This window comes from Phragmites australis, chromosome 6 (assembly GCF_958298935.1).
Source record: "Phragmites australis chromosome 6, lpPhrAust1.1, whole genome shotgun sequence".
Taxonomy (NCBI): Eukaryota; Viridiplantae; Streptophyta; class Magnoliopsida; order Poales; family Poaceae; genus Phragmites; species Phragmites australis.
Window position 1 is genome coordinate 5551800 of NC_084926.1, and position 21009 is coordinate 5572808.

General features: G+C 44.4%; 2 protein-coding genes across 2 annotated transcripts; one reads left to right on the plus strand and one right to left on the minus strand.

Annotated features, from left to right (window-relative positions):
* Positions 1–8532: 8532 nt before the first annotated feature.
* LOC133921287 (ATP-dependent RNA helicase DEAH13-like) lies at positions 8533–14520 on the minus strand. The gene is made up of 11 exons (XM_062366098.1): positions 14294–14520; positions 14158–14230; positions 13986–14060; positions 13845–13894; positions 13682–13742; positions 13214–13594; positions 12830–13042; positions 12477–12707; positions 11903–12016; positions 10622–11830; positions 8533–10523 (listed from the first exon to the last, which is right to left on the minus strand). The coding sequence occupies exons 1-11, from the start codon at positions 14518–14520 to the stop codon at positions 9084–9086; spliced, it is 4074 nt and encodes a 1357-aa protein (XP_062222082.1). The 3' UTR covers positions 8533–9083.
* On the plus strand, positions 14513–20253 carry LOC133921288 (nicastrin). The gene is made up of 16 exons (XM_062366099.1): positions 14513–14810; positions 15360–15473; positions 15610–15727; positions 15940–16016; positions 16103–16179; positions 16300–16377; positions 16479–16550; positions 16664–16737; positions 16918–17050; positions 17129–17200; positions 17472–17591; positions 17852–17923; positions 18534–18674; positions 18870–18954; positions 19035–19473; positions 19726–20253. Exons 1-16 carry the CDS (start codon positions 14732–14734, stop codon positions 19988–19990), a joined length of 2016 nt encoding a protein of 671 aa, XP_062222083.1. The 5' UTR covers positions 14513–14731; the 3' UTR covers positions 19991–20253.
* Positions 20254–21009: the final 756 nt, after the last annotated feature.

Genomic DNA, 21009 nt, shown 5'->3' on the forward strand with positions numbered 1-21009 from the left:
AAAGAGTCACTGTTTGAACAGCTCTCTGCAGTACTGCACAATCTGAACTGTCCTATCAGAGCACGACAGCTAAGATTTACTTCTACAATACTCAATGGTACAGTACGAAAGCGCATCACAATATCTCTCTCTCTATATATTGTATCATCAGTAATATACTCAGTGCCTCCCTGCAGTACTACAGAGGGTACGGGTCCAGGTCCAGGTGCGTCACCCCAGCGTCCGCGGCCACAACAACCCGGTCCGCTGATCCCGAGGCGCCAACACACCAACCTATCTGTGGCTAGAAAAGTACAGTGTAGATCCATCGCCTTGCGTGCACGATTTTTAAATACAGCTCACTGCCCTCCCACCAAGCCCATAAACTCAACCAGCTCAGCTACCATTCGGACAGACACACACACTAGCGCACGCTCGAAGCACCAAGCTCTTGGTGCCTATCGAGCGAGCAAGGGAGGAGCAGGCGGCAGCAGTTGGCCATGAAGTTCTTCGTGCTTGGCCTGTCTTCGATGAGAGGAAACTGGCGAGAATGCATGTGTCAGGGTCTCGGGGGGCTCGGCGGGTCGACTCGACAAGTGTGTCCTAGCACGGGCGTGCGCTGGACTCGGTCATTTTGGCTTGGACCGCGTGTGTGCATTCAGGCTCACGTTGTGTGGGTGGTTTGGCCCAGATGGCTTGCACCTGGAGGCTTATAAGCCCGGCGCTGCAACGATTGTTGGCAACTGAGATTTGAACTCCTTCTCCAAACTACAGAAATGCTTCCTCTCTGTGTCTCCTTCTTACTATCTCTCACCCTCTCGTCACGTTCTTGATCCCGTCGACCATCAAGGTCGTCAAGAATGTTACAATTGGTATCAGAGTCAGCCGCTGCCTCACTCTAGCGCCACCACAGAAGCCGACGAAGCTGGAGGCGCAGATGACGACTACCTTGGACGATCTCGCAAAGCAATTTCAGGGGTTCTAGTTGATGATGCAGCAGACCCTTGACACGCTCAGCGGGTTCCAGGCTTGGAGATCGACGACAGATGAATCACTGAGTGTGTTGGTGACGAAGACCGAGGAAGCGGTGACATGAATCCAGAACCTAGAGTCACTACCTCATCCGTCGGTGTTGCAGTCGAGTCCGGCTGAAATTGCTTCGATGAGGATGGTGTGCCCACCTACGTCGCGCCTAGAGAAGCCCTAAGGGCACCGCATTGATTCATCGCACCAGGATCCTCAAATCCCTGTGGCCTCCCCCGGTCACAGGTGCGTTTGGAACCTCTCAACTCAAGATGATTGGTTATTCTGACGATCAGAAGGGTCTGAGTGGTCAATCGGGTCCGCCACCAAAGCTAGAGTTTCCTAAGTTTGACGGTGTGAATCCTAGGTTGTGGCGTGATTGATGCGAGATGTATTTTGAGGTGTTTTTGGTGAGTGAAGGTCTGAAGACTCATTTCTCGGCTTTGAATTTTACTGGGGCTACAGCTTCATGGTTGCAGATGCTGGAATTGCATGATAGGGTGTTGGATTGGGAAGAGATGTGTTGAAAGGTTTGTGAGCGATTTGACAAGGATCAATACCAATTGAGTTTGCACCAATTAGATGGTCTGCGTCAATCAGGATTGGTCTCTGAATATTATGGTAATTTTGAACAATTATTCCACAATGTTCTTCTGTACAACAACTCTTATGACGATGCGTACTTTGTGGTGAGATTTTTGGGGGGTCTTAAGGAGGAAATTCAGTCTGCAATAATTTTGCATCTTCCCAAGGATGTCGCTAATGCTTCTGCCTTGGCATTGTTTTAGGAAGATCTGGAGTCTCAACGGAGGCGGAGCAGCAGCAAGGAGTTCTCTCGTTCTGGTAGCCGAGTATTCTCTACCAGCGAGAAGAGCAAGGTGCTACCACTAAAGGATGAGCTCAAGCGGCCTGACCGCTCCGTAGATGAGAAGCTAGAATCTTTGAAGGCATACCGTCGATCCAAAGGATTATGTTTCATGTGTGGGGAAAAGTGGAGTAAGATGCACAAATGCCCAGATCAAGTACCATTGCATGTGATTGAGGAGGTCCTGGAGGTTTTTCAGTTAACACATGAGCAAGTTGATTCTGAACCTACTGAAGATGATGATTCCACTGAAACTATTTTGGCTGTGCAAGAACAAGCTCAGCCTGTGAAGAAGCCACGTAAGACAATGAGGTTCCACGGGTTTATTGGTAAACAAGCTATTCTGGTGTTGGTTGATTCAGGTAGTGTGGGCACTTTTGTCAGTGAGCAACTGGTGGATCACATGCAGTTGGTCTGTTAGTCAATGGCAGAGGAGAAGTTCTCTGCTGCTGATGGGGGGTTGATGATTTTCTCTCAAGTGATTCCTTGCCTGCAATGGTTCATTCAGGGATATAATTTTGTTCAGGATGTGAAGGTGTTACCCCTCAAGTGTTATGATCTTATCCTCAATGCTGATTGGCTAGAAGAACATAGTCCCATGTTGATACATTGGGGGCACAAACAAATGTGTTTCACTCATAAAGGTCATCCCATTCTTCTTCAAGGTGTCATCGATCAGGCCAATCGTTGTTCTAAGATTTCTGGCAAGAAGTTGAATGTTTATTCAAGTGAGGGGCTCTCTCTCAGTGCTTTGCTGTTATGCCAGTGGATACTTTGGATGTTGTTTCTGATGTGAGCAATGCCAAATTGCCGGTTGAGCTACAATCCTTACTGAATTCGTTTATTGATCTCTTCCAGAACCAGTGGAGCTGCATCCGCCACGACAATTCGATCAGCACATCACTCTCCTTCCTGGTTCTCAACCAGTTAACATGCGTCCCTACAGGTATGCTCCTCACCAGAAGTCCGAAATTGAAAAGCAATTGGACTGTATGTTGCGCCAGGGTGTTATTCACCTTAGTGTTTCTCCCTTTGCTTCTTCTATTCTTTTGGTGAAAAAGAAGGATGGGTCGTGGTATTTTTGTGTTTATTATCGTCATCTTAACACGATCACCGTGAAGAACAAACACCCCATACCAATTATGGATGAATTACTTGATGAACTGGCTGGTGCTACAATTTTTACTAAGTTGGATTTTCGCTCTGGTTTTCATCAGATTTGCATAGCTGAGGGAGATGAATTCAAAACAGCCTTTCACACTCATAATGGCTTATATGAATTCTTGGTGATGCCATTTGGTTTGACCAATGCACTGGCTACATTTCAGGGTAAAATGCACATTTTTTTTGCTAATATGCTTCATCGCTTTGTTTTGGTGTTCATGGACGATATTTTAGTCTATAGCGAAACCTTGTCTGAGCATTGGGATCACCTCCATCAAGTTTTCTCCATTCTCAGATAGCACAAATTTTTGGTGAAGCCTTCCAAATGTGCCTTTTCCCAATCATCAATTGATTATTTGGGTCATTCTATTTCTGCTCGAGGTGTTGCCACTGACTCTTCTAAAGTTGTTGTTATTGCTAATTGGCCCACACCATCATCTATCAAGCAACTTCACAGTTTCTTGGGCCTCACTGGTTATTATCGACGCTTCATTCGTCATTATGGCATGATCAGTAAGCCTCTCATACACATGCTCAAGAAAGGTGTCCTCATTTTTAGTGGACCTCTACAGCTGACCAAGCATTCAGACTACTCAAGGATGCCTTGGTGCAAGCACCTGTGTTGGCAGTGCCTGATTTCACCAAAACTTTCATTGTCGAAACTGATGCAAGTGATGTTGGAATTGGTGTTGTGCTAGTGCAAGATGGCCACCCTGTTTCTTTTCTCTGTCAATCTCTTTGTGACAAGAACCGAACAATGTCTACTTATGAGAAAGAGTGCTTAGCTATTCTGATGGATGTGCAGAAATGGCGCACTTATATGCAAACTTAGAAATTCATCATCGAGACAGATCATCGCGGTATTCACTTCCTCAATAAACAGCGAGCTGCCTCTCGTCTCTAACAAAAGGTGATGCTAAAACTTATGGACTTACACTTCACGATGTAGTACAAGTAAGGAAGCTTGAATGTAGTGACCGACACATTGTCTTGTCATCCTTTACATGAATCTGTCGCTATAGTTTCCACTTGTACACCATCTTGGATTGAAAATCTGGTTGTTGGCTATGCTGACGATCCTGATTGCCAGAAATTATTGACTGAGTTAAGTTTGTCGAATGTTTCCGACAAAGTTTTTTCTCTTCTTGATGGTGTTATCCGCTACAAAGGCAAAGTCTGGGTTAGCAACAATACTTTAACTCAGCAACATATCCTGCAAGCCCTTCACAACAGTGACATTGGGGGACACTTAGGTTTTCATGCGACTTATCATCGCATTAAGTTGTTGTTTGCTTGGCCGAAGATGAAGGAGACAATCCAACAATATGTGCAATCTTGCCAAGTCTGTCAACATGCCAAGCACGAAAATGTCAAGTTACCTAGCCTCTTGTAACCTCTTCCATTGCCATCTCAGGCTTGGCATACTGTTAGTTTAGACTTCATTGAGGGGCTGCTTAAATCCAACTCATTTGATGTGATCTTGGTGGTGATTGACAAGTTCACTAAGTATGCCCATTTTCTCCCCCTCTCGCATCCATATACTGCTATACAGATTGCTCAATTATACATGAACAATATATAGAAGCTGCATGGTCTACCCAGTGCCATCATTTTAGATCGGGATCGAGTGTTCACTAGCCATTTGTGGCAAGAGTTGTTCAAGCTCACGGACACTCAATTGTTGATGAGTTCTTCATATCATCCGCAAACTAACGATCAAACTGGGCATTTAAATAAATGACTTGAAGCCTTTTTGCGCTGCATAGTTCACTCTTGTCCAAGAAAATGGAGTAAGTGGCTCCCTCTTGCCGAGTTTTGGTACAATACAATATATAATTCTACATTGGGGATGTACTCCATTCGAAATGTTGTATGGTCATCCCCCTCGTCACTTCAACATCACCAATCCACAAGATTGTACTGTGCTTGATTTGGAGGCTTGGCTAACAGATCACAATCTTCTAACTCAGCTTATCCAGCAGCAGCTTCTTCGCGCTCAACAAAGGATGAAGCATCACACTGACACCAATCGATCTGAGTGGGAATTCAGCGAGGGCGATTTGGTTTATCTGAAGCTTCAACCTCACTTGTAGTCCTCTGTGGCATCTCGCAGTAATTACAAGCTATTATTCCGTTTGATGGCCTATTTACAGTTCTGCAACGCATTGGCCACTCAGCTTACAAGTTGGATCTCCCAGCGTCCAGTCAAATTCATCCGGTCGTTCATGTGTCACAGCATAAGCGTCATGTCCCTCTGCTGGTTCAAGTCAGCACTAATTTGTTTTCAGTTTCCACTGATCCCTTTCTCGTCATCATTCCAGTGGACATCCTGGAGACGATGTTGGTGTCCTGAGGATAGTCCACCGCTCGACAAGTCCGAACACAATGGAGTGGCCTTCCCCCTTCCATGGCCTCGTGGGAGGATGAGCTGGACCTTCACCGCCATTTCCAGTCCGCTCTAGCTTGGGGTCAAGCTGTGTGTTAAAGGGGAGGGTAATGTGAGGGTCCCGGGTGGCTCAACATGTCGACTCGTTGGGTGCGTTCTAGCACGGGCGTGCACTGGACTCCGTCATTTGGCTTGAACCACGTGTGTGCGTTCGGGCTCACGTTGCGTGGGTGGTTTGGCCCAGAGGGCTTGCACCTAGAGGCTTATAAGCCCGACGTTGTAACGATTGTTGGCAACTGTGATTTAAACTCCTCCAAACTATAGAAATGCTTCCTCTCCAAACTATAGAAATGCTTCCTCTCCACATCTCCTTCTTGCTATCTCTCTTCCTCTAGTCTCGTTCCTGATCCCGCCAACTATCGAGGTCGTGGAAATGTTACAGCCCGGTTGCCTCGGTGGGCAGAGGGACGGGGCTGCGGTAGCCGTGCACCCGCGATACATGCCAGAGAGGGGGCTAGTGCTCAAGCACATGCTGGGAGCAGTATTCGGTGACTTCCGCCCGGCCAAGACCCAGTCTCTGCCGCGGTGAGGCGAGCACACCGGTGTCTTGGCCGATTGGTCACCGGCCGAGGAAGGGCGACATGCCACAAACAGATCGTCTCGGAGGACCGCGAAGGACCTAAAACAGAAGCCATGATGCTGGCGTTTTCTTTTTTGGGTTTATTAGAACCGATGTACTGTGCCTACCAATGTAGCTTAGCCAGAACCTTTCTCATCGAGTTTTTTCCTCTTTGTTGAGTGAGCCCTATTTTTTTTTTCTCTCTTTCTTCCATTAGTAATTGTTTCTGTCTATAAATTAGGATATTTTATTCACTCGTATGTAATCATCTCTTGTTGAATTGGTGAACTGTATGCTGCCCTTTTGACTCGGTACAATATTGATTTTTCATGCATATATTACTGAATGCTTCGGTGCACTATGAACTTCTGAGGTCTCAGTTTCAGGTGATTAGTTCTATTAACCACATACCTAAAGAGGGGAACAAGTGGAATGTTCTGTGACTTGCCAAAGACTTTTACTTTGTCACAACTGCATCCCTGCGCCATCTAATAACCGAAATCAACATAAAAGGGAGAAACGGTCAGTGGAAGAATTGTGTACGACTTGTTTACAATGAAAGGACTGCATACATCTAAAAAAAGGGATTACATAGACAGGACAAAATAAATGATGAGAAAAGTCAGCAGTCAAGGTCGGCCTTTAGACTTTGCTTTTTTGACTTATTTAAGTTCTTTCTCTCTGTTGCCATGGTTGGTGGTCGGATCTGCAGTTGTTTGGCTACAGTTGTTAGCTGCAGTTATGTGGTCAGATTGGTTCATAAGATTTGAGCATTCCCGTGTACATATTAGCTAGCATCGCGTTGCTTAACAAGCAATCAAGTATGATTGCATCTGAACCCGACAGCTTTTCTTCGCAGCATTGACTCAAAAGTCCACCCCAGACTTCGTCACCTAGTCACCTGGTCATTTGCCCAATTGCCATTCTGGCGCTGCACTGGACTCCAGTCGTATGCGGAGAGAGAAAGGTCACTGATGGCCGAATCAATCACTTATCCATATCACTTCTTTCTTTCGTTGTCTTCCTGGGCGTTTTATTCCTAATGCCTGTCCTTAACAGTCTTATCTGGCCATCCGATTAGTGACAGCAGATTGGTCGTGCTTTCTGATCGAATCACCCGAGTCGCCACTTGTCATTGCCATTGACATGTGGGTCGAACGATAATCTTACCAGACTTGTCAGACCGTGCTGTAACCGAACTATATCTAATCGGGTCTATGCTGGGCCGACCCAATAGACTCATTTAGGCATCTCTCATGACCAGAGCATCCATCCATCTCATGGCCACATCCACTTCGAGCCAGTTTCCTTCGAACGACGGCATGCGACTGGACATGTGGCTCAGACGAAAAGTTGGCAAAACTAACGGGTTGCCTGGTTTGGTCGGGATTCAGTGCACGAATCCGTCATGATCTACATGCTCTCCCAACGTTGCAAAGGTGAGGCAAATCGCCAAATTCCTTGCTCTTTTGCTCACATCAGGACCAGGTTGGAAAGAGCAGCAACTGAGCAAAAGCGCTCGGGTGGAGGACAGGAGAGCGGCACCTCAATCCAGGGGCCCGTGGGGGCAGGGCAGCGACCTTTTTTCCCACGGTCCGGGCGCCACCTGGCCGCCGGCCGGCTGCTCCTTCCCTGAAACTTTCCCAGTCGGCCAACCCCTTCCCTCACCTGCATAAAAGAAGTCGTCTTCCAAACCAAGGAGGCACCAGCGTATGTACGCACGCGAGAAAAAAAGAAACTTCCACTCGCACTCCCCACTTCACTACTTCACCTTCGCAGCTCTTGCCTTCTTCCCCCTCCTTCCGTTGGTTCTACGTGCTTCGTCAGTACGCCACCGCAGTGGCAGCGGCGCAGTGCTATAAATGAGCGGACCTGCCCCCGGCAGCGGCCTCGCTTTCCCCGTTTGCTCGCGCTCCCCACCTGCCCTCAGCTTCAGCCCGCCACTCCCCAAGGTAGCCGACGCCATGCGCTGCGGCGGTGGACGCGTGGGCGGCGACGGCGACTGCAAGAAGGCGCCAGCGCCGGGAGTCCACCCTCGCTACGTTCCGGTGAGAGGGGCGGTGCTGAAGCGGATCGTTCGCGGCATGCTCAGCTGCTTATTCCTCATCTCCCCGGTGAACTCCGGGGGCTGCCGCGTGCGTCCGGGGCCGCCCGGGGCAGGCGGCGATGGCGCGGAGCAGGGGAAGAAGTAGGCGATGGCGTGGTGACGATCGGCTCGCGACGACCCACTCTTTTATCTGGGCCGGCCGATGTCCGTCATTAACGCGTAGTACGCTCTGCTTGTTTGTGCTCTGATCCTGTAGTCCTGTTGTAGCGTCGCATGTTACTACCAGTACAGATCTGCAGCGTCTTGGCAACCTGTTTGTGCTGTGATTTTTCTCTACAGATTTAATTTTAAGCAATTGAGCAGGCATCACTTATGCAATCAATGATCCCTCGTTTCAAGCACTGGCTATTTAACTTGTTCGATTAGTCCTCCCTCTGTTTATTAAATCCTGAACCGAACTGATCCATTTTATTAGAAGTTCGGAGAGTCGGAGTACTTGGTTTATACTGACATTAATACAAAGAAAACAATCCCTACAGGTCGAAGTAGTTGAGGAGCACCGCTGCATGCGATGATCTTCAGGAAGATGCAATGAGAAATGATCAGAGCTCTACATGTTTCTCACGATGCGACTGAATGAACTTTTACAAGCTACTGCAAGACTACCAATTGTTGCAGTCATACTTCTGACACAGACTGCATGGTTACTGAAAAAGATCGCCGAACAGGCACAAATAACACGGTAGCGCAACGAAGCAAATCCAGCATCAATGAAAAGTATATGCACTAGACTGGGTCTGCATGTTACTGGCCAACTGCAATTATCCTACGTTGAGTCCTGACGAGCGATCTCAACCATAACGAACGTTATCATGACAAATGTTTCTCTGTATCTATTCCACTACAGGTACAGGGCGGCGTCATATGAGTATGCAAAGGGTACCTCCTGAAAGATGTCTTCACCACAACCAGTCAAGAAAATGCACCGTGATTTTCTTGACTAACCTTTAACTCTCTTGGACCTCTTTGGAAAAAGCTCACGCCCCTCGAGAAGAACCTCTTGGTGCATCTTCTCCCATGTTTCGCCAAACCGGCTATGGAATTTATCCTGGAACCACACCTTGATCTCAGGACAGAGAAAATCTGGATCAGCATTCCATGCATCTCTTAGTGCTGCCCGGCTGTCGATTAACTTTTTCTTCATCCTGCTAAGAAGATCTCCAACTCTTGTTTGGCTGGCAGGCCCCAGGACAACAGATGGTGACAGTGCCAGGTACTTCTCAACATCCCTTAGACATGGCAAGACATCCCCTTTAAGCAAAGCGTATGCAAATACCTGCCGCCGCCTGGTGTGGTCTTTGATAGGTAGACTATGCAAGGGAAGCTGCCAATTATGCCGAGAAAAGAGTGGACTAACATAGCAGTAGACTTGGTCATTAAAGGGGTCATAATAGGGTTTCGGATCTTCCAACGGCGCAGAGAAGGTGCAGAGAGAACTAGCATACTTTAAAAGCCACCCTGGCTTTACAGTGGTTACACCATGCATGTATGACCTCTTTGTATTTAGTAGCTCTGCGTAAACTACAAGTTCTGGGGCAATCTGAGCAACAGAAGATGATCGGTGGAGATATATCGTATCATTAAGCGTGCAAGATTGATAACGAACAGCTTGAACCTTTCGATCATCTTCTGATGACCTTGAATAGGTGTGATTCCTCTTTGCAACCCTATCAGCCCACCCAGCACAAATTCCTTGCCCTAGAAGTTCCTCTTCATTCATTTGCAATGGTCTTTTACTGGACTCACTCCTCCAGGCCTGTTCAACATCCTCAGAATCTCCAAAATTCCAAGCAAATTCCTCACAAACTTTGCCATGGTGAAATATTAACCGGAGAAGTTGCTTTCTCAATTTTGACATCTCTTCCATTGTTTTGAGATGAAGTGAATTGACTCTGCAGAATTCCACTGGGTTTTCTGACAACTCAAATAACTGCAAGGCACGAGCGACAGTTAAAGCATCACTACTCGGGTTGGAAAAAATTTCCTGCGCCTCTCTAACCATGACCTTGAGCTTCTTTTGTCTCTTCCTTTCCTGTGGATCATAAATTTCCGGATCAGTGTTATGTTCTTTTGATTCACCATTAGTATCACATTCTTCCAACTGCTTGAGAAAAGGATTAGTAAAACTCAATGCTGATGCAGTGGCGGTGGCGTATCCCAATATGAAGTTAGATCTAACAACGCCTCGCTGGCTCTTCAGAATCTTAATCACTGTCAGAAGAAGACGGGAATGTCGTGGGCTCATGGGGTATTGCGCCATAGCCTTTCCCATTGGTGTAAGTCTGCCCAGGCTATCAAGTGCTTCTAGTGTCCTTAAGCAACGCTCAGCTTCAACCAAACTTTCCTGGTTAGGAGGCGTCGGGAAAGGAAAGTTCACAACCTGGAATTTATCATACGTTCCATATTAGCACAAAAAAAATGTGATATATCAGAAAAGAGGATTATCTGATAGAGATGAGAACATTTTAAGATAATCACCTTATCAATAGCCATAAACTTGAGCATTAGCACAATGCCTTCGACTGGAATTTTCTTTATCTCAGGTTCAGCGAATTCAGGAAATAAATCATCTTTACCATATGCTCCAGCTGAGTAGAGACGGTAACAGTGCCCAGGCCCAGTTCTTCCAGCTCTCCCAGCACGCTGGGATGCTGATGCCTTGCTTATCCACTGGACTTCGTAACTTGACATCCCAGTAGCATGGTCGTAATTCTTAACCTTTTCTTTCCCAGTATCGACTACATATTTTATGCCAGGGATTGTTAAAGAGGTTTCTGCAACATTAGTTGCCACCACAACTAATCTTTCCCCCTCAGGGATATCCTGAAACACTTGAAGCTGCTGTGAAGCTGGTAACATTGCATAAAGTGGCAAGACACGAAGTCTACCATGCGAAACAGACATATGTTCTGTACGTTTACTGAAAGAACGAACAGAAGGACTGAACTTTTGTTCACTTGTAGTATCACTCAATTTCTCAACACTTTCCTGAGCTCCTGATATTCCTGATAGAGCTCCAAATGACGCCTTCAGCGCAGATGAGCTCTCAGCATCTTTCAAAAATGCTAATACGGGAGAATCCTCTTCTGTGGTTTCATAAGCAACAGACTCTTCATCGTCACTGTCAGTATCCATCTCGCTCTCCGTTTCATTGTCAGAAGAATCGACATTTGGCCCAGCATTCATATCATCTTGATCGTATGATGAAAACATATCATCTTGGTGCTCAGATTTACTCCTATCAATATCATACGCTTCAAAAATTTCTTTCTCGTCTACCTCTGGGCATGGACCAATTTCATCACCATCAACTTTTTCAGGCATCTTAGCAGTTTGCGCCTTGGATGGTCTTCGCAATTTCTTACATAAGTAATCCACTTCCCGTTGTCCAGTGACAAAGACAAGGATTCCACCTGGTGGAAGCCTCTTGTGGATTGACATAACCTTTTTATAAGCTTGTCCTAAATAATCATCATGTGTCCTCTTTGAGAAGTGAACTGTTACCGGAAATTGCCGGACAGGTACCTTAACAGCTGGTGGGATCACATGAAACAATCTTCTGTTTGAAATAAAGTCCTTCAACTGCAGAGTAGCACTCATGAGCACCACTTTCAACTGACTAATCATATGCTCTGGTTTGATGTTCAACCCAGACCGTATTTTTTCCTGCTGCTCTGAATACAAAGTCTGCAAAGAGCACAAAGGTTAGCAATGTATTCTTTTCCATTCATTAAATGAAATAAAGCCTTAAGTTTCAACCTTGCGAATCTTTATGATTCTGGATAGCATCCCGATAAGTATGTCTGTGTTCAAGCTCCTTTCATGTGCCTCATCCAAGATGATCACTGAATAGCGCCTCAATGGAAAGTCACTCTGCAGAAGGTTAGTAAATTATGTGATGATGAACATGACTTTGATTATGTCTAGCAAAAAATCAATTAAAAGGAACAGAAAACTGTCAAATATACATTTCATGATGGCCAATCATCATCTCTTGTATCACTTAAACGCGCAAACTCTACGGAAGACAACTGATTCTGTGATTACACAATTATAGAACAACTAAAACTGAGCAATCAGAGTAAACCGCTGACAGCATGAATAAACCTTACTATAATTGTTTATGTGGACCAGTAGACACAATAAATTTTGCAGCAACTACAGTGGTGGTCTTGAAAACTGTAGACACATCGCTCAGCTACGTTTTTATTACAGGCTATCCTTTTTGGCATAAGTTACCAGGATCAACAAGAACTTGAGTGAAGATAGAAAATATGTCTATTAAATAAATATATTGGTAAAACCAACCAAGATAAGTAGACAGATACACAACCTGGAGCTCTCGCAGCAAAATACCATCTGTCATGAACTTGATGGAGCATTTACTTCCTATCATTTTATCATGCCTAACTTGAAAACCAACTTCTCTTCCCAGCTTAAGTCCTAACTCATAGGACACCCTCCTAGCTGTGGCAAGAACAGCAACACGTCGTGGTTGGGTGATACCAATTATCCCTTTTCTATCAGCACGATCACTTGTGCCAAAGCCAGCTTCATATAGGAACTGGAGAACACAAAAGCATAAGGAGAAATGACAAATTTGGCAACTATTTAACAGTTAACAGAAGCAGGTAATACCAAAATTCTTAGTTTGGATGCATGTTCAAGAAGCACCATGTTACTCACCTGAGGAACCTGAGTAGTTTTACCACAGCCTGTTTCTCCACACAGAATTACTACAGAATTTTCATAGATAGCTTCCATTATTTCCTGCTCCATCATTATTATTGGGAGATCCCTCCTTGCCTTCTCAACCTCATGTGGTCTTGACACAGGCACAACAATTGGAGGATTTATGCACTCCTGTACAGTAGCTTCCCCTTGTCCTGGTTCTTTATCCTACCAAACGAAATGAAAGAATATGATCAACTAACTGTTAAAATGAGTACAACAGGTTCTGATCATAGCACCACTTAAGGAATAGGTAAAACCAGTATGCCTTCAAATCATCTAAATATTGGCGAGCATGCGAAAACTGAGCTAAACATAGTTCGGATGTAGACTAATCACCTGCAAATCTAGCTCTGCTCCCGAGCAACTTGGACTTGACGACTGAATTTTCTGATTTTCCAACATATGAGCATCATCACTAGGTTCTTCAGCTATTGACTCTGGAATGCTTACTCCAACATCCATCATTAGTTGGTGTTCCACAGCTTTCACTGAACCGTTCTTCATGTTATTGTTATTCTTATGTTCTCTACCAGGATTCTCACTTTTTGCAGGCTCAAACTCAACAAACTTGGCTGGGCAATCTTGCTCCCAAGTGTCGCTGTTTTCAGAAATTTTTCGATCACCATTTTTCTTGAATAGCGAGAGTTCTCCAGGAACATCCAAACCAGCCTTGGAGAACTGCACAGCACGCCTACGTTTTTCTTTCAAAGTCTCGGCCTGCAGTATAATAGAGCTCTTTGAGCAAATGCACTTGTATATTCAAAAACAACTAAATTCTGAGTGCCACAGCTAGATCTACCATACTTGACCGATAGTCCCTGAAGCATGCAGCAATGAATATGCATCATCTGAGATCTTGTGTTTCCTATTGTACGGGACCAGTGTTGTTCACAACAGTCAGAAAAACAACGAAAGCATCATAGTAAACATATATCATTCTGTGCAGAATAAGCTAAGGGTAGCATACTGCAAAATCTCGATGCATTCAGCTTGCAGCAGCTTCTTTTTCTTTTCTTCCTGGGAACAACGAGAACCGGTATAGCTGTAAACATCGAACCAGAAAGGGGGGAAACAAAGCGTACTAACTGGCAACGCAAAGCAGGCGCACCTCCAATTTCTGCAGCATTTTTAGCTTATTCTTGCTCATCTTCGGGTCCTCCTTTTTCTTGTCTTTCTTACCATCCTAGCAATTCAGAGGTTACAGAGCTCACAGAATCACATCCCAACCATTGCGTTGCATAGAAAACTCAAGGAATGGGCTCAAGTAAAATCGACCTTACCTTGGCTTTCCCCTGCGCTTTGTTCTTCCTCTTGCAGGGCAAAATCAGAGCGTTGCTATCTTCCATGCTTGATCTGCAAATGCCGCAATCTCAAACAAAGCTCAGAGATACAGAAGCGGGTTGAGGCTGAACTCACCTCGTTACTGTGCCCGCCGGCGTCCGCGGGGTCTGTGTGGGGGGGGGGGGGGAGGCAGAAGTGTGCTGCTGCTGGGAAGGAAGGCGGCACCGCGGCTGGGGAGCGCGATGACGCCGAAGCTTTTCGCCGGCGCCGCCGAGAGCTTTGCTCCTTTTAAGTGGACGGCGGCCGTGGCGAGTCGGAAGCCGGGACGAGGAGGAGGCAACGGACGGTGGCGATGGAGCCATCCAAACCAGAACGGAGAGGAATCCGCACCGGGCCTGTTGGGCCTACCCATAGTTCAATAGCAAACGGTCAGCCCGCCTCACAAGGCCCACGACCGCGCCCCTCCTTTCTTCCGGTCCCGGTCGTCGAAACGAACGACCTCCGCCTCCTCCTGCCTCCACCACTCCTCGTCCCCGGCTCCTCTAGATCGACTCCTCCTCGCCCGGCGCGGTCATGGCGGCCGGCTCCGTGGCGCCCCGCCTCGCGGCCGTCGTCTGCGTCGCCCTCGCCGTCCTCGCTCCCGCCGCCTCCGGTGAGTCGGTCCTCTAATATCATCGCCTACTCGGGCTGTTTGTGCGGAAAGTGTTCTGTCGAATCGAGACGATCGCTTGCTTCCGTCGCCTACTCCGTTACGCGATTCTGAGTTTCTCGGGTGAATTTTATGGGGCTTAGGTGTGAGGTCTCAGTGCGACCTCGAGGTGAATTATGCAGTAAAGTAGTAGACCTAGCTAGCTCTATAGCTTTGGTGAACTCCTGCTCTGATGTGCTAGGAAGTCGAGATTGGAGTTGCGCATATGGCGCTTTGAGATGCCCCTGATGCTTTTTTACTTCTCATACTAGTAACTGTCGCCACTGCTCGACTACAGCTTATCATCATGTTGTTAGACTGTGACCATGGGCTCTTAGAGTAAACGGTTGATTCTAAAACTCGTAGAAATGAGTTATGATTGTAATGGTGTATGTTCACATACTTATCATTTTTTCGTTCTATACCTAGGAAATAATTTTGCAAATAGAGTGATATGTTATGGCATATTGTTCTACTATAACTGGAAGTTGCTACTGCCATTCCATTTTTTAGGAGACGGTGCCACGTTGGAGTCAGTTCCAGACCTTGTGAAGGCAATGTACCTAAACATTGAAAGCTTCCCTTGTGTGCGGCTGCTGAATCTTTCTGGTGAAATTGGCTGTTCTAGTGAGTCTCCACTCTCCAGTAATTCTTATGATGTCTGCTTAAATAGAGACATCTGACATCTTCTGTCATCAGTAAAAGCTGACCTACTCGTGTCGTTAAGAGTAGCTGGTTATTGGAATGACTTTTATGCTGTCAGATCCTGGGAGCGAAAAGATCATTGCACCAATTGTAAGATTCAGAAACAACAGTGATCAGTTGGTTCAACCATCCACTGTTCTTCTTCCCTTAGATCAGATGCCAGATTTCTTTCTGAGGTACATGTGATCACAATTATAATTATTTGCATGTTTTTAAGTTTGTATGTGCTTGTGAAACATGAAGTGTTGAAGTTTGTGTCTCTTTGCCTTGTTAGAAAAACAAATACAATCAAGCTTATTCACAATTTTGTAGTTGTCTTTTAAAGTCATATCTCCTTTGACGTGTTTAGAAATGATAATATTCAGTAAATTTGTGTGCTATTATCCAGGGTATCCAATGACCCAGAACTTCACCAGAAGGTGGCTGGTGTACTGGTTGAATCAAATGGTGTGAACAGCTTGCAAGGTCAGTAGCAGCATCTCTCCATTTTCTTGTGTGTTATTTGCATATTTTGCCTCATCCCTAAGAAAGTGCTGTTTGTGGCTGTATAGAGTTTTCGCCGGATAGAAAATTTCCACAAGATGCTTTTGCACCCTACTCAAATCTCAGTCATGATTGGAATCCTGCTGTAAGTAACAGGGTTGATTACAAGGATACCACCCTGTCAAGAGTCAAACATGCTGCTTCCCTGCAATGTAAAAGTTAAATCATGCGTTGAATGTACGTCAGTTTCTCTGTTATCTTGTAGGGATCAGGTATTATGTGGAACAGATATGACTTTCCTGTATTTCTACTCTCAGAGGAGAGTACACAGACTCTGCGAAAGGTGGTCTTACTGCTGTCTGTAATATACTTTTTTATATTCAAAGTCCTTTTGTCCGATCTCTAGTTCTGTGCTTATATATTGATGATGACTGTCAATAAAAGGTTTCAGAAAAAAATGAGAAGAGTGGCAATGGATATAAAGCAAATGTTGGAGAATTCGACCTCGTTATGCAGGTTTGAATTTTTTGAATAGTTCTTCCTGTCTTTTATTAATATGTCTTATTGACAACAGAAGTACGTCTTTGATCAAGCGGGATTATAATTCTTCTAACTGACATGAACTTCAGACAACTAAAACTCACACACATGATTCAGCATCCTGCCTCAAAGAACAGTCATGCTTGCCCTTAGGAGGACACAGGTGGGTACTTTTTCTTTCATAGTTATTTTGCAAGCATTGCTCTTATGTTTACAAAATCATGTATACAGTGTACAGTAAAGTTCCAAGTTGTCCTTCGGAAGTCACTACCTGTATCTATTGAGTGTGATATCTTTGTATTTAGTTTTATATCTTTTTTTGATCCGCATATTTGAAGGGCAGTGTATGGGCTTCATTACCGCCAATCAAAAATGAATCTACAGAGCATCAGAAACCAATAATATTGGCTATCACCTCTCAAGATTCTGCATCATTTTTTCGGGACCGTAGTCTTGGTGCAGATTCTTCCATATCTGTAAGCTGCTACTGCTTTGTGATTGTCTTATTTGTATTACTTGTTTGCATAAAAAAATAATCATTCAGTTATTCACAGGGATTGATTGCCTTGCTCACTGCTGTTGATGCTCTTTCTCACCTTCATGATCTAAGCAACCTTAAGAAACAGGTACGATATGACCAATGGAATTTTTTATGCTAGTTGTTTCCTTGTTATTACTCTGGGTATTCTTTCCTCTCTTACTTAGAGCAGGTATCCAGCAGATCTTCTCCACCTATTTATCTTACTTTTTTATACTCGTTGTGAGCTTCTAGCTTCTGGTATCTTGCGAATGGTAGATCTAATGTGGTTCTTTGTATCACTCTCATTAAGGTTTTGTTATGATTGGTTCCTAAATCAACATCTTCTTATTCCTGACATTTTCTCATTTGTCATACAGCTTATGTTTGCTGTTTTTAATGGTGAAGCCTGGGGTTATCTTGGTAGTAGGAAATTCTTACAGGAATTAGATGAAGGTGCTGATTCTGTTAATGGAATTAGCAGCTTAATGATTGACCAGGTGAGTGCCAGACGAGTTGACACTGGCAACGACAGCCTCCAACTATTATTTATCATTTCCAAACATATAAAGGCTTTGTTTTCTGGCCTTGTGTCATGATATTAGCTTTCTGCAGAGTTTGCATGCTACTAACTGTAAGAATATTCATTTGCGAAATTTAATTGCAACTTTAAATCTTTAGCGATAGACATATCTGTTTTAATATCATTCTCCACGTCACTTGTGTAATTATCTGAGCACTCTCTTTGGGCATGATTTAGGTACTGGAGATCGGTTCTGTTGGCAAGGCTTTAATTGAAGAATATCCATCATTTTATGCACATGCTGAAGGGGTAAGGATTTCTGAAGTGTGACTGTGAGAACCGAAATGGCTGATCACCACATGGTGCAATTAGAATATTGCCTTCAATATTTTTATGATGTTTTAGTGCTAGTACATTGTTATATGTTAAACAACCGTACCATTTTCTTGACACAATGATATTTGAGCTGGCTACATTGAACATGGAAATTGTATTCATTCTGTGCTAGTTGTTCTTGTCATTGCACAGACTGGCAATGTAAATTCTTAGTGTTGTACTGGTAGCTAGTCCACATTTTAGAGAATTTAGTTAATAAATAACCGTATGAACATATACTGAACATTTGCGTTGAGATTCTATGTGACATCCCTTACAACTAATTTTGTCCGCGGTCCTTTTGATTGTTTGATTTAGGAAAAAAGAACTTTTGTCAAATTTATAGGCAAACATGTTTCGTTAGATCATGTTATGAAGATACTTATGAGAAGAGATCTACAAGAGTAATTGTTGTTTCTTTCTTGAGTAAAGGCGTAAAGCACACTGGGTTTCCGAGTAACGGATGTGCGTGTATTTGTGATTATAATTGTGGATTTAGGAATTTAAAAATGGTATTTAAATTATTTGTCTTCTGCTGGTACAGAATTCATCAGCTTCAAAGAAAATATTGGATGCACTGCAAAGTGCCAGCAAGTCGCTTGGTTCTGATAATGTTAAAGTAAAAGAAGCAGCTTCATCAAATCCTGGTGTTCCACCATCCTCATTAATGTCATTCATAAGAAAGGTAAAACCACTTATGTTTACCAAATATCTATGATTCATAGCCCTTTCCTTCTTTGGTAGTGACCTCATTGTGCAAATCATTGCTTGAGGAACAATTTTCTTTTCTCTTGAACAATCATAACAGTAATTTTTTCAATATGTTTTTATGTGAATACTTTTGCGTCATGTTCTGTTTGTTATCGATTAATGAATGCAGAATACGTCAACTTCTGGAGTTGTGTTGGAGGACTTTGATTCACACTTTTCCAATAGATTTTATCATAGCTATTTGGATAGCCCTGGTAAGCTGATAATGCATAAATGTGACAACATGCCTCTTCAAAACCCATCTGCTAACTTGTGATGTTTCCTTTTTCTGCAGCAAACATCAATTCTTCATCAATAGCAGCTGCTGCTGCTTTGGTTGCCAGATCGCTCTATATTCTTGCTAGTGCTGACTCACCTGTCAATCTCATGACACTGAACAATATAAGAGTGAATGTTTCGTTGGTCGAAGAAATTATTGGATGTCTACTTACTTGCAATCCTGGTCTTTCTTGTGGCCTTGTGAAAAGCTTCATTTCTCCAAGCAATTCCTGCCCTAGTCATTATGTTGGTGTTTTTCTGGACTCCCCTTCGGGCACACAATTTCCTTCATATGCAGATGATACCTCTCGGTTTGTGTGGAACTTCTTGGCAGACAGAACTTCTACTTTAGCGGGCAATAAAAGCTCTTGTACTGGAAAATGTAGTGATGAAGGCGAAGTATGCGTAGGGGCAGAGGTGGAGGGTGGTGGTAGATGTGTTGTATCCACAACTAGGTAACCTTCTGTGTTTACTGGTTGTGCAGCTAATCTTTGTGTATTTTTTAATTATATCTAGCTAGTTAACTGCTACTGAAATAACAATTTGTGGAATCAAGTTGAACTCTCGTTTTAATACTTTTTATGTTAGTTAGCCAACTTATAAGTAATTCACTTATATAATCCTTGTGTTTTGGCAAAAGGTTGCTTTCATGTATTCTCCTTTCCCCCCTTGGAGATCTACTGATTGTTGTAAACATGACTTCTCAGGTATGTTCCTGCGTATTCAACACGGCTGAAGTTTGAGGACAATGTATGGCATGTTCTTCCAGCAAACTCGTCAGATCCAATGAGTGCCGCAGATCCTGTGTGGACTGAAAGCTACTGGAATACTATTGGCCTCAGGGTCTACGTAGTGCAAGATACAACTTATGATTGGCTTGTTCTGGTTGCCGGGTTCAGTATCACTGCAGCGTCTTATTGTGCGGTACACGTTGGCGGATCATACCTTTCGAAGATCACAAAGCGCGACTGAAGCATCATTCACTTGCTCCACTAATGGTTGGAGTCTGGGCTGTGAGATTGTGCGATTTATACGCAGTGTGCTTTAGGAGTTTTGAGCTTGACAACATAGTTAATTGAGTTGAGTTGCAAAATTTGCGTTGTAACACTGTATGTAGACATGTGATAGGAGATGCAATGTCATAAGTCGCACGGAATTATGGAGCCTTCCAGCTCAGTAGCGGCCTATGATTGTAACCCCTCAGCATGATGCAGACTTCCAGCTAATCTGTACCATTCCCCTGTCACTTCTTTGCACTTGATTGGTAGATAGGCCATCAGGAGCTTCCGGGAAGATGTGTTTCTCTTGATACGTGAACCATTGGGGTGGATTCTCGTGCACGTATCATCTTCCAGTTTTGGTAGCGTACGTCTTGTTCCTCAGGTCAGGGCTCTATGCGGACATGCACTCCAATAATAATATTGGTACTCGCATCCTGATTGGGTGATGAGGTGGTTTGCCATACCAATTCTCTCAGATCATCAGGGTTGTTCCCATCCTATATCATTCTCCACCGACGGTGTCTGATTCACCACGTGCCACATGCTTCTCGTTCACTCGATATATCGGCTCGATCAAACCCGTTTCACATGCCCTAGTGTAGTAGTGTGTAGCTTCTGCTAAATTTAGGTGAATTTGGAAAATAACATCGTAAAGGTCATCTAAGTTAAAAAAATATCATCGAATATGCTGATATTTTTCAATATAAATATATTTACAGTGGTATCTAACTAATTTTTTCATATTTGTAACTTTACCGAGCGAAGTGGATGAGTACCCCGATTTGCAGGTAGGCTTTGGAGACTCGTCCTAAGCTAAGCCGTTGCTTAACCACTGGAGGCTAATCCAGCAATGAGCGTCACAAATCCGGCCGGGAACAAGCGACAGATCGGGGGATTCACTGGCAGAAGCGAGCGGCGGCTTTGTCCGCAATCGTGAACAGCGCAGCAGGACAACGAAGCCATCAGCCTCCATCATCTTGCACGAACCAC

What these genes read in the sequence shown, in the direction of transcription:
- LOC133921288 (XM_062366099.1), top strand. Translation starts at nt 14,732, where the DNA reads ATGGCGGCCGGCTCCGTGGCGCCCCGCCTCGCGGCCGTCGTCTGCGTC. An exon ending in ATGCCAGATTTCTTTCTGAG is followed by an intron (nt 15,728 to 15,939) that starts GTACATGTGATC and finishes GCTATTATCCAG; the next exon opens with GGTATCCAATGACCCAGAAC. An exon ending in TAGCTATTTGGATAGCCCTG is followed by an intron (nt 18,955 to 19,034) that starts GTAAGCTGATAA and finishes CTTTTTCTGCAG; the next exon opens with CAAACATCAATTCTTCATCA.
- LOC133921287 (XM_062366098.1), bottom strand. Translation starts at nt 14,520, where the DNA reads ATGGCTCCATCGCCACCGTCCGTTGCCTCCTCCTCGTCCCGGCTTCCG. An exon ending in GAATGCATCGAGATTTTGCA is followed by an intron (nt 13,743 to 13,844) that starts GTATGCTACCCT and finishes CCCGTACAATAG; the next exon opens with GAAACACAAGATCTCAGATG. An exon ending in AAACTACTCAGGTTCCTCAG is followed by an intron (nt 12,708 to 12,829) that starts GTGAGTAACATG and finishes TGTGTTCTCCAG; the next exon opens with TTCCTATATGAAGCTGGCTT.